The 13,356-nt window shown below is 43.6% G+C and overlaps 1 protein-coding gene across 1 annotated transcript in view; it reads left to right on the top strand.

Moving 5' to 3' along the window:
* Positions 1–13,356, top strand: part of PSMC1 (proteasome 26S subunit, ATPase 1) — a 102,980-nt gene that overhangs the window by 51,101 nt on the left and 38,523 nt on the right. The window contains exons 4-6 of the mRNA XM_069637457.1: positions 8,625–8,749; positions 10,440–10,625; positions 11,389–11,517. Of these exons, the coding sequence (XP_069493558.1) occupies positions 8,625–8,749; positions 10,440–10,625; positions 11,389–11,517 (440 nt within the window). The remainder of the gene's footprint in view (positions 1–8,624; positions 8,750–10,439; positions 10,626–11,388; positions 11,518–13,356) is intronic.

Raw genomic sequence — 13,356 nt, 5'->3', positions numbered from 1 at the left:
ATGGCTCCATGCGTATACTCGTGTCCCTTGTCCAGCAAGTTCAGTATTCTAGTTAAGACTGGAAAGTTCTGTAATTCCTGTGAGTTTAGGTCTACCAAAGTCTCCTCTAGTGGAAAAAGCGGAAGAGAGGAATTTGGCAAACGCGATTTCTCTAAGTCAATTTCCAATGACCTGTGCTCACAGCTCAATACTGGAGATTGAGGATCTTTAGTATCCGAAGGAATATATTGGTTCTCATGAGAGGGTGAACTAGTAGAGTGTAACAAGTCCCGGGCCCCCCAACCACCTTTATATTTATGCGTTTCTTTCAATTGATTTAAATTTTTTACTATAGCCGCATGAAAATGAACTTGTTCCCTAAGGCCCATTGACTCGGCAGCAGGGGTAGACAGCCCATTCGAAAGACGTGTTCGACTATGCAATTCAGCTAAAACAGCTGGCGCAACCAGCGAGACATCAATGGTAGGCATACTTTCCTCATCATTTACGGCCCCCAATAATGAGCTATCAGTGATAGGGACATTATGAATTAACTTAATGTTTTGAATATCATTACCATATACATCGCTATGAAGTTGGGCCACTACATTTGTCTCCTTAACAATCTCCATATTAGAGGTTTGTGCGAGATTTGACAATGATTGGCTCGCCATATTGAGGTTTGATGGTATCTTTGCATGCTGATTAAGGCACAATTTACCATTTAGTCCCTTTCCCTTTTTCTTGATTTGGTTAACTATGTCTTGATTGGGCTCTTCCTCTGACATATTACCGTCGGAACCAATTGGAGGAGAGCCATTTAGGCATCTCTTTCCATTACGTAGTTTCTTGACCATCTTTGAGCAGGAAGCTGCTGGTTTCAACCTAACAATTCGAAACCTACCTCAAAATCTGACGCTACAACTCCCTAATCCCGGAAGCAGAGAAGCAACTCGACCTGCGACGCGCACAGCGAACAGCAAACAGTACTTGTCCGGTACTTGGTGCGCGGCGCAGGTGCGCGAGTCCGGCAGTACTTCAGGTCACAGGGTGCGTAACACGTCAGCGAGAGGTGTGGCGGGAGGTGTGGCTACCCAAACAGGAAGGACCTAAACAGAGAAGGTGAGTTGGTAAGCAAAATGCGTATGAGTGCTAAACCTCTTTCCAAGCACTTACATACGTAAGCTTAAAGCAACACACACAAGCCGGAAGGCGGCAGTGTGTGCAACACACAAGCCGTACAATACGCAAAACACAGCTCAAAGCGCAATCACCTCAGGGTCAGGCACACTGGTGCACCCGAGAAGTACGTCCTCCAGCTGAAATTCAGTAGTCCCGACAAACAACAAGTGCAGAACAAAAGGGATGAAAATCCAAACGGACCAAAAGCGCCAGCCAGCAGGGCAGCCCAACGTTGCAGCAACAGCAAACAGTACTTGTCCGGTACCTTCTTGAGCCTCACTGGTTATTCTAGAAACTTCATGGCTGCTGAGGGAACAATCGCAGCCACCCTCTGACTGCTGCTTTGGCTTTTAATAAATACACCAATAAGGTGCATGAATGTAGGACAGCCTTTGGTGGATTGAAGGAAGCCTTTGTGGGGGCACCGTTACTGAAGGCTCCGCACTACAGTCAGCCTTTCATTGACCAAACAGATGCTTCTAAAGCTGGACTAGGGGCAGTACTCTCCCAACTTCATGAAAAGGGGGGAGACCACCCCATCATCCTCATCAGTAAAAAGCACAGGGGTAGAGAGCTTAGGTCGGCCACAGTTGAGTGTTTTGCAATTGTGTGGCCCTAAGATTTCAACCTTATCTTAACTGAATCCATCTCCAAGATTTAATCATGCCACAATCCCCTGAAATGGTTAAAGGGGAATAACAAAGTTGTTCAGGTGGGCCATCTGCTAACAAGGAAAGGACTTCACTATTGAGCACAGTCCTGGTTATGGCCATGACAATGCAGGTGGTCAACCAATCCAAACCCACGACCTGTCCCATTAGGGATTCGTTCTCCTATCCTTCGTTGAGGAGGGTGGCTAGGGTAGTTCTTGCTGACTTTTCGAATTTCTTTTTCCTCCCAGCAAGATTTGAAACATAACCTCACTTGGAAGTGTAGGCCTTTTTTATGTGCTTTGACATACAGGTTTTTAAGAGTCCTAATGCATGGTTACCCCAAAGGTGACTCATAGTTTCCAAGAGAAGGTGCCCCTTCCTTTAGTGATGTGGCCAGGCTGATGGTGACTTTTTTGCCTGTGTTAATATGGTTCAGCTGAGTGGAATCCGTTTGACCGGTTTAAGTTCTTTTCTGACACCCCATTCCTCCATTCTATATGATAATCATGGAAAGCTAGGTAAGTCCCAGTTGTACCCCCACAAGTGTGGTCAAAGAAGCAAACAACCTCCTGGAACACCAGAGGGGACCTCATTGAAGAGTTCCAGTCCCAGGCCTGAACCGTCCCATCCAGAGAAGGATGGATGCCAAGCAGGATTAGGGCCAATGGAAGTCAGTGGCAATTTGTGGTAAGGGGGGGGCTGCACAACTCCATAATCCTGGATCCAGGGGACCCCTGAAGATGTTTCAGAGAATAATTGTGTGCCCAGGATGACGACCCATCAGCCAGAGTGGACTTTGAAGGCACAAGGAAGATTAAGTATTTTGGCCAAGATGATCCAGATATGCTCAAGGGACGAGGCTGGGCCGACAGAAAGAATGGCCCCACGATGGGGGCGACAGTGGGGGCGACCTAAGACAGAGCTGAGGTGGTGTAATGGTGATACAAAAGATGCTGTTCAGTGCACACCTAGGTTTGATTATTCCTTCTGGTAATAGGTTTATATGTGACTTAAGGTATGGTATTCAACCTTGAGGTGCGGGGGAGAAAAACATCAGCCCAGACACATGGGCTGTTGATGATAACTGAAAGAAATACATTTCCCAGAGTATGGAACTCGCATCCCCTGCACACTTTCACAGGCCAAACAATTGAGCCAAACATCGATATATGATTTGGTCGAACTAAAGTAACGTCTCTTATGGTTTCAAAATCCATGTAGCTTCTGAGTAACTTTTAAGAAACATGATCTTTGCAAGTAAGGTTAAGAAAACATATGTTCTAAGGCAATATCGATTAAACATAACATGTATTTATTAATGTGGACCAATGCTTTTCGAGAAAATCTCTCTACATCAGAGGTAGCCCCTGGACCCTCAACTAACTAACTCTATAAAGTAAAGTACTTACTTGTTCGAACAGACTTCCTTAGGAACTTTGACTTGTGCTACTTAAGAATCTATCCTGACCTGCCTGTTGGACACTATACCCTAGTGACCCCCACCCCCTTGTGCCACTGAGAACACTCATGCTCCAAGTATAAGGGAAATATGTCTACGGATTGGGCCTTTTGACTCTCAAAGAGAATACGTGTTTAAAAGTTACTTACTGGCAAAAGAAGTTGGTTGGTAACTGTAATTCTGAGAGTGAAAAGTTACAAAAGTTTTTTTTTTATTGATTTAGCTGATTGACATCAACCTTTCAATTTTTATGCATAACTTTAGCCTTTATGAAATTATATTCACATTTCATTGTCATTTCATTACATTTAAAACATTTTCCAAAACTATCATATGTGTGCCATTATACATAGTCTTTAATTTGTCCATCTGAGCTCCTGATAAGATTTAAGATTTATGCAGACCAATTCAACAAGAATGATTCACCATCACTATTTTTACATCTATACTTGCCAATATTATCACACATACATTTTAGTCTGCACTTTTTATCCCTGGCTTGGTCACGGGGTTCAATGGTTCATGCCTCTTTTGCTTTGTCAGTCTTTGCCTGTTATTACTTACCTTAAAAATGTTCTGCCATTCCAAAAAGTATATGTAACATCTTTCTTTCCTTAGAAACAGTTTCGCCATTCTAATAGAAAGTAGATGTAGAAAGTAGATATAAGGTTATTTTATTCACCTGTAAATTGGCTTTGCCTCTTTCCCAAAAGTAATGCTGTTGGCTTCACCAACTATTTCTTTCAGAGAAACTGAGTCTTGCTTCCACTGACTTGCTGGTAGCCTGTCCAGAATAAGTCTATTAGGTTTTATCTACCTAGAATAACCTTGAGTTAATAGTGAAACACTGGGTTTTGCTTTCCCTGGCCTGTCTGTTTTAGACAGACACAAAAGCAGTCTTGGTTGTATACCTGCCCTTATGTTGCTGATAGCGCCTGTAAAAAGTGTATAGGTAGTACTTACCTTGAGTATAACTGTGTTATACTAAAATAAGTTAGTTATTGCTTCCTTTAGTCTGTGAACTGAAAAGCAACTGTAATTGAATATTACACCCCAAGGTCCAACTCCCCTAGAATAACTGTTATTTCACTAGATCAGAAAAGGATATTGTCCATTTGACTTACTAAGTCATTTCTTGCTGAGCGTCACGGTACAACTGTTAGGGTCTACTACCCTTATATTACTTAATTAATCTAAAAAGTAACTATTGGGTTGACTTCCCTAGAACTCATGTTAGGTTTTCCAAATTAGGTTATATGCTTTGGTCGGTGTACTTTCAAGCATAGTGTTGTGTTTTTCTATAATGTGGTTATATGATCTGTGATAGTACTCATTTCCCCCAAGATTTATCTGGGCCTACTTGTATTTAAATAAACCATTTATTTTTTAAAATACGTACTGTTTCAGTGTTTCTTTGGACCATTTGTATTACAATTTCTTTGGACTGATTACAGCCCTCTCTCCCCCCAAGATAAGCCTGGCTACTCTGTCTACGCTACCCTGAACTCTGGTGGTACAGCCTTAAACTAAGAGTAGAGTCTTGTACAGCCTCAGTTGAATGGTTTTACTAAGCCCTTAGTTGGACTTCGGAAAAACTGTCCTAACAAGCTTGTACACAGTTTCAACAAAGAAATTATAATATTTGGTCACAGTTCACTATAGGTTCCCCTCAATCGGGCACAAACCTCCTTTCGTATTTAGATTTCGCTGTTGAAGACTTTCGAAACGTGGAGGATTTTTGCTCTGACCTCCACATGACCACTTCGACCCTCCTTTCTTTCTTTGCTTCACTTTACTTATTTTCCTGCAGTTCCAATGTCTCTTGGAAAATGTACTTGCTACGTATGACTTGCTTTCATATAATTTGCTCCTAGATCAAGTCTTTCAAACTTTTCTTTCATGCGGTTTTGTGGTTACTTCTCTCGCTGCCTCTGCAGCTTTAAAACATTTCAGAGACTTTCGATTGGGCAATCTCACTTCTCTGTACCCCTATGATACTTTGTATTTCATATTCACAGTAACAATGGATTCACTTTCTCTCGCAGCTGATTGGATCTCACGTAACCTTCACCCCTCAGGTACTGCTGCAAGCATTTCAATTAAATGGAGACCGGGCTTTCTTTGCCTTCTCAACTCACTGGTCGTGTTGAGATACTTTCCATCTTTCGCGCCTTTAATGTAGGAATCAAGGTTACCACTGCCATTCTGTGCCTCCCAACTCTGCCGTTCACCCAGCAGGGTGGCTCGTAACCTTGTAGCACTCAGAGACTTTCTCCCTTCCAGCTGGGCTGTCGTGCGCAATCCACATGGCCTTTCGGAAATAACCATCTCTTGCCAGGGGAGGCGGGTGGTGGGGGTCCTCTGGCTTCCTGCCCGATCATTTCAACCCCTTGGTTTGTCACGCTCCATCATTGCCCTGGAGGAACTGCTCCTTCTCGTGCACTGCCTTGCCTCCCTTGCTCAAAGTGTTTCTCACTGTTCCACTTTTTAACCATGTGGGGAGAGGTAAGAGGTATCAAGAGGTGCGTGATGCCTGACCCTGCCTGATCTCCTTAAAGGGACATGTCCAGTATATTGCTTGGGTGGTAATCCTTTCAGCCTTAGACCTTCTCTTCCTCTGCTCAGAGTTTGTGTAGGAAGCGGGGGGGGGGGGTCTGGGAAGTTGGAATATCCCATAAAACAGGATTTGATAGGGGTATTGGGAAAGGGGGAATACTGTGTCTCGCCATCGGGTGTCTCTTCCCCCAACCCGAGGACCCCTCACCCAGGTGATCCTCCTGCACTTGTTCACCCCCATGGTCTGGATCCAAAGGCAGTGGTCGTGCCCTGGCCACATGAGTAAGGGATAACCAGGGTCAGGGCAGTGAACACCCTCTGGTTTTTCACAGCTCCCACATCACCGAAAATGAGAGGGTTGCAGTAATAAGGGGACTTCAGTAGGAGTCACTCATTTTACAAAAATAAAAGATACAGGAAAACCAGCAGAGAAAACACAAAGTGTGAAAAGAGAAACGCCCCAACAACATTCTGTTCTCCGCTGTAGTTGGGCATCTTCTGAAGTTCTTCACCTGTGAGGGTGAATTGAATGAGGACCTTTGATTGGCTGTTCATAATAGGTCTGTCTGTGTGGTTGCTGGGCTTTGCAGTCAGAACCAAACCTTTATAAGGTAGGCCATAATTTTGTTTTTTACTTTCACCTCTTTTGTGTCCTTGGATTCCCCACCATGGGGACTAGGCTCATGGTTTTCATGAATTTGTACTAACGGTGAGTAAAGACTCGCCACTTTTGGAGGCAGCAACGTTTCACTGGGAGCTGGATTTGTTTGTCTATGTTGCCATAGACCGAGCACAGTTTTCTCTGTTCAGACTGGTGGCCCTTGCGCGACACACTTTAAGGTGCAACATGCTGCTGTTGTCCATTTTGCTTCATGGAGTTGGCTGTTATAACGCTGCTTTCTTGTCTGGATGGGTTTGCTATTGAAGTCTTGTAGAACCTTTCAAAGCCTCCCTAAGGTCGAAGTGGGATCCTGCTGTTAGTTTGCATTGGAGAGAATGGGCTGGAGTGCCCCTTGTTTGTTTTGAGTGTTGGCACCCTGTTTCCTTAGAGGGACCCGTCAATAACTATCAGCTTCTTGAATATTTCAATGGCTTTTATATTAGGAGAGGGGAAACATTGTATCATTGCTGCCATTCAGTATTACCACTGACTGCTGTCTTAGAGCTCAAATAGCCAGCGTCTTTGCAGAATGTGGCTCTTTGGTGTATGTAATGGGAAATGTCTTATTGGGTGAAAGGTCCAGGCTTTGCTAAGGGCACCCCACTGGGTAATAGGAAGGAATGCTGCCTGCGATTGTCCCCTGCTCAGTTTCGAGAACTTATGGTAACCAAAGGATTCTACCCAAATCCAGGCCCATCATACACTAGCTTGGGGGGAATCCTGGTCCCCAATTGGTCTCCCCAATAGATGTCCCCAGAGTCAGAAGGTGGGCATCATTAAAGAGCACATACATATTTTAATTGGCTGCTTCAACGCAGGAGTCGTGCAGTACATAAAAAAAAGAAAGTAGTAAGGTTTGGATCTACAGCCTCCCTGATGATTATTTGAGATAAGAAAGCGCTAGGAGGAGAACAACTACAGACCACAGAACTGCAGCTGAGGGATCTAACCCTGTTATTACTGAGTACCTGATTTGGAGCAAGGGATCTAACCCTGTTAATACTGAGCACCTGATTTGCAGCAGAAGGGATCTAACCCTGTGAATATTTGTCCATTTTGGGATGTGACCCAGCTACTTATTTTTTGCAACAGGTTCAATTGACCAGGACCGGGAGTGCGCGCCTCACCCACCTTCTTTTTTGTACTGAATGCTATGGGAGTCCCGGGCTCCAGAGGCAGCGCCACGGGGTGACTGTGCCCCACTTTGGAGAATCATAAAGATGGTTCTCTCCCCTCCCCCAAATTTGGGAAGGACTTGTGCTTTGGAGGGGTGTCGGTTGCTGGTCACCTGAACAGAAAAAAACGTTTTCACTACAGCTACCAGAATCCTTTGAGTCTAATTAGACACACCTGCTCAACAGCCTCCCTGATGATTATTTGAGATAAGAAAGCGCTAGGAGGAGAACAACTACAGACCACAGAACTGCAGCTGAGGGATCTAACCCTGTTATTACTGAGTACCTGATTTGGAGCAAGGGATCTAACCCTGTTAATACTGAGCACCTGATTTGCAGCAGAAGGGATCTAACCCTGTGAATATTTGTCCATTTTGGGATGTGACCCAGCTACTTATTTTTTGCAACAGGTTCAATTGACCAGGACCGGGAGTGCGCGCCTCACCCACCTTCTTTTTTGTACTGAAGGTTTGGATTTGGTCTTGTAGTAATGAACTGGGCAGGTCAGTGGCTCTGTGCATGCAGTTCAGCAGCACTGAGCAAGAAAGCAACACTCTGCTTACATTAATAATACGCTGGGCATGATGCCGCTGGAACCTTATCTCAGGCCAGGGATAGCAGATCCAGTGCAAGGGTTGGAAAAGGAATGCCAGGGGTAGTGGTTTACATAGCAGCAGCCCCTAAATTACGTCAATTCTGATTTTTAGTTGCTGGTCAGATTCTCTTGCACGTTTATCCTCTGTAATGTGCTTCAATTGGTATGTTTTACTGCTTCTGTCACCATATGAATGGGATACAAATTTAAATGTTACTGTAAAATAATTGTTTGTCCACGCTTGTTCTGCAGGATGGTTTAACAGCAACAGATGTTTTCTTCTCTAAAAAATAAAATACCTGACGGAGCGGCAGAAAGGTCTAGGTGATCATCATTTTTATTGTCACTGTTTTCTTTTTTTCAGTAACACCACACACACAATGTAGACTAAAATTATTGAAATTAGAACGGATCAAAGATTACCTCCTAATGGAGGAAGAATTTATCAGAAATCAAGAACAAATGAAGCCTCTAGAGGAAAAGCAAGAGGTAGGTGATTTGCGTGTAGTGCTTGTTTTTAAAAGCACAGTCTCCAACCAAAACAAATCAGTTAACCTGCTCAATTCATTGGTTTGTGGGTGCTTTTGAATGGCACCCGCCGCTTAATAATGGCTGACACCCATTTGTAGGTGAAAGTAAAACTTGAAGGTTGTAATTTAGTAATTATGTGTTACAGGGATTTAGTGTCTAATATTCCACAGCAATCTACTTTCCAACGTGGTTAAAGATTGTCCGATGACTTGGTCTAATTAATGTGCTACCCAGATTGCTCAGTGAGCAAGGGGATACCTTCTCGGATTTTTGTTGGACTTCAAAGTGGTATGCTTAAATTTAGGTATCTAGTACAAATCACTTGAGTGGGCATTTCACCAATTTTTGGGCTGCATTTTCGAATGGGGGTAAGCTCCCCCATTCATTCCCCAGGGTTCGAAATCGAGGGGCCTGAGGGCTACTTAGCTTCTGCCTATAACCTAGCAGGGCCATGTTGCTTTAAAACCAACAGTTACCAAGAGCTACTTTCTCCCCTTGCCAACTGATGCCGAACAAACACAACTATGGCAATTTAATTCTGTGCATATGGGACAATCTATAAATCAACATTAGGCCACATCTATATGCAATTTAAAGCATAAGGGGACATAAATAATAGATACAATTATATGTCTGCATTTTATGGGGAAGTAAGATTTGCGTGACTTTATGTACTAGTTCCTCGTTCCCTGGTGGTAGCTCATGGTGACTGGTTAATGCTGGATACCCAGGAGCTACTTGCAGCTCATGCTTATCCAGTCTTAGTTTCGAGCGCTCACACACACTATGCCCACCCCCCACTACCCTAAAATCCAATTTAAAAAGGTACCCTTCCCCCACTCCGCATATAAAATGCAGTGAAAAAATGAGGTAACATGGCCGTTTACCCTACCCAATGCGATGAAACGGTCACTGTGAGTTATGCATGGACCTAAATTCAGTCAAGTCTGAATCCGCCTTTTCCCCTTTCTTAATCTATAAATGGTACCAATATAGAGACACTTCTATGGATACCTTTTTTTGGCAGTTGTTTTTCCTTTCATGTTTGTATAACCATATCACATTCAATAAAAAGGTTGTGAAAACATTGAAGTAGTAACCAGTTGCAACATAGAGAACAGCAACAGACTTGTAAACTATCGTTACTACCTCCCAAAAATAAACTGCAGTTGTCGCTCTGCTTTGTTTTCAAGATTCAGAGCTTCAGGGACTCGGATACAGTATGTCCCATTATTCTTCAGAGGAATGTGTTTCCTAGAGTCCAGCCTGATACCAATACTTAGTATCAGTATCTATGCAGCTCTAAACATCTTATGATATGGCATTTATAACGCGCCTATACACAAGTGTTTCTTATTGAAAAAAACAAAGCAGGCTCTGTGAAAGAATAACTGTAAAATGTCTTCCTCCACAATCAAACTGCATGTCTGTAGTTATTAAAGATATTTTTACAACTTTGTTGATTTTATCTAAGGTGGGACTGGTGAGTTCTTCGATGTTTAAAAAACGATATATATTTGGTAGAAGTTGAGCCTGTTATGAAGAATTTCACAAATGTTATTATCGAACAATGCTCCCATTTCTCTATTCATTTTTATACGGTAACACGATCCAGCATTTAACAAGTGTTCTCTCCATTTTCTTTTAGGAAGAGAGGTCAAAGGTGGATGACCTGCGGGGAACTCCAATGTCTGTTGGTACATTAGAGGAGATTATTGATGATAACCATGCCATTGTTTCCACATCCGTAGGATCAGAGCACTATGTCAGTATTTTGTCGTTTGTGGACAAAGACTTGCTGGAACCTGGATGCTCTGTTCTCCTCAACCATAAAGTAAGTGAACCAGAAATACCTTTCTATTGTGAAATGTGTGTGTGTGTGTTTTGGTTACCTTTCAAAAGTTATGTGGCACCACCCATGACTCTCCTCCAGTCCAGATGCTGTACTACTTGGATAATGACTCTTCTTAAAATACTGATTTGTGCTTCCTCCAGTGTTAAGGACTTCAAGACACAATAAGTCCAGTTTACTCTTGCACAACTACGTAAGAAATAAACTGTGTTAACAACCATTCCATATGAGCTGAAAGCAGTAATGGTGACTAGAGACTCGGATTGAGGGTCTAGTTTTAAAAACGTTTTATCATTCAGAGTGGGGAATTGTCCAGGCACACTTATCATGCATCAGATTTTCTCCTTTCACTGCTGCATTGCAATGCACTGTTTAATCTCTCATTCCTAAAGACAGCAAAACACTGATAACCCTCTGGACGAGCTTCATTGTGTGTTGTTTTCAAGAGAGTTGATGATAACTGCAATTCATCTTGAAACATAAGCTAATATTTTATCTGTTGAGTCTTCAATGTGGCTGTTTTTCCAGTGTTATCTGCCCACTTGTCCATAGCTCAAAAGCATTAACTGGTGTCCATGTATAGCAAATAGTCTAATTTAAGGTTCACATTTTAACATGGTTCATATTCCTTATCACACAAATGAATCTTCCTGTTTGGCATATGCCCATCCAATTATTCTGCTTCGCTTTGAAACTGGCTGTCAATTATTTCACGCTTCTTTGTTCTGTTTAATGTAATGTCTAGGTTCATGCAGTTATCGGAGTCCTGATGGATGACACAGATCCTCTAGTAACCGTGATGAAGGTGGAGAAAGCACCTCAGGAAACATATGCAGATATTGGAGGGCTTGACAACCAGATTCAGGAAATTAAGGTATGTCCATTTAGTATTCATAGAGGTATTAGAATCTTGTAGCTAGTGGCACGCAGTCGGGATTAGCTCAAAGGAGGAGGTAAAGAATACACCAAAATGGTATAATGGAAATTTAATTCAAACATAGAATAGCCATAAGGTCAGAAAAGGTACTCTGGGTTAAACAAAAGAAATAGTAAACATATATATCTAAGTGTAAGGGTGCAGAAGGAGGAAACTGACAAGCAGGTGGAATGCTTGTTGGCATAGACTTTTATTTAGTAAAATAAAGAGGGAACCTATCCCTCCCTAACTAAAGAACGAAGGTTAGGTTACTGTCAGAATGTTCAAGTAAATAAAGAGTCTGCCATACTTTGTCAAAATGCCTACTTCTATCCCTCACACTTGTAACTTAAGAATGAAGAAGGGAAAGGGTTTTTCTTGATCCAGAGGAATTATTCCCTTCCTCTGGACAAGGTGCTATAGTTTCAACTGCAGGTGCGAAGTTTGCCTTCAAGAATGACTCCCGGTTCCTTTCAGGGATGCAAAACAAAGTTCCAGCTTGTGGTGTTGCAAAGTTATCACTTCAAATCAAAAAGGTAAGTTCCAACTCAAACATCATTCCTTATTGCCCATAATTAATTCCACTATTCGGTTCTTGGAGAATGACTCCACATGTCTTGGCATAGTTGCTTCTGCAGTACCCAGGGAATTACTCCCTTCCTCGGACCTTCTTTGGTTTTGCTTTCCAGTGTACTACACCAAGGGGTATGGCTTCCTTCCTCTGGTCTCTTTTAGACTCTTTGCCACAGCTCACAAAGGTTGGGGATCGAGATTCTTCCCCGGGCCCTGCTCCAGCTTTTCAATGCAGTTTGTAGCACCAGGGTGGAATGACTCCCTTCCCCTGGCCTTGCTCACGCTTTTCAATGCACTTCACAACATTGGGGGGAATGACTCCCTTCCTCTGGCCTTTCTCATATAGCTGCACAGTTCACCAATACCAGTGGGGGAATGCCTTCCTTCCCCTGGCTTCACTCTATGGTTTAAACGGCTCTGTGGATGAGGGCCCCAGACCCGAATGTTTCTCATTACCTGCTCAGGCAGACCTAGTTTACTCCCAGGCCAGGTACAGCGACGGTGAGGTTAAGTGATCTTCCTTGGTGGTGGGTCCCAGCCTCTTCTTGATTCCTCACAGGTTGCTGCTGATCTACCTGGTTCACTATCCTGCCAGGTATTCTCTTGGCTCCATTTACTTAAGACAATCTCTGTATTTCTAAATTGGTCCCAGACCCTGGTTGTTGGTCTTCCCATGCTTTTCTGGCTTCTCCCAGCAACCTTGATACCTCTAGGTTCGGTGCTGAGTCTTCTCTGCCCGCACAGAGCGCTCCTTCTGCTCCGTTCACTCGCTCACGTTTTCTCTCTCTTGTGGGTTCCTCGCCAGCAAGCTCCAACAGCAACGAAAGCTGGGCGGATGGAGACTCTCTCCACTTCCGCATGGTATGGTGGCTTACTTCCACCTGGTTTCAGTTTCGTCAGCTCTCTTGCCTATCTGCCGGTTGCAGACAGAAAAAATACACCCCTTTGCCAAATCTTTCTTCCCGTTCTGCGCTCTCCCTGCTGCGGTTGCTGCGGCGTCTCCGCAGCGCCCCCTGCTCTGCTGGCTGCACGTCCTCCACAGTGCGTGGTCAGCCTGTTTCTGGGGTGCCCCACTTGGGCCATCCACCACAGACAGCCTGGGAACACGTCTGAGTCCCGGGCAGCTCATAGAAGATTCTTCGGATCTTCTTCTTTCTTGCCGACTTTGAATCTCGTGGTTCCTCCAGGGAGATGGGGGGTCCTTCTATTTCTACTGTGGTTTCT

This window comes from Ambystoma mexicanum, chromosome 14 (assembly GCF_040938575.1).
Source record: "Ambystoma mexicanum isolate Mex_15411 chromosome 14, UKY_AmexF1_1, whole genome shotgun sequence".
Classification (NCBI taxonomy): Eukaryota; Metazoa; Chordata; class Amphibia; order Caudata; family Ambystomatidae; genus Ambystoma; species Ambystoma mexicanum.
The sequence above is the reverse complement of the archived record's forward strand: the minus strand, read 5'-3'. Positions and strand labels throughout refer to the sequence as shown.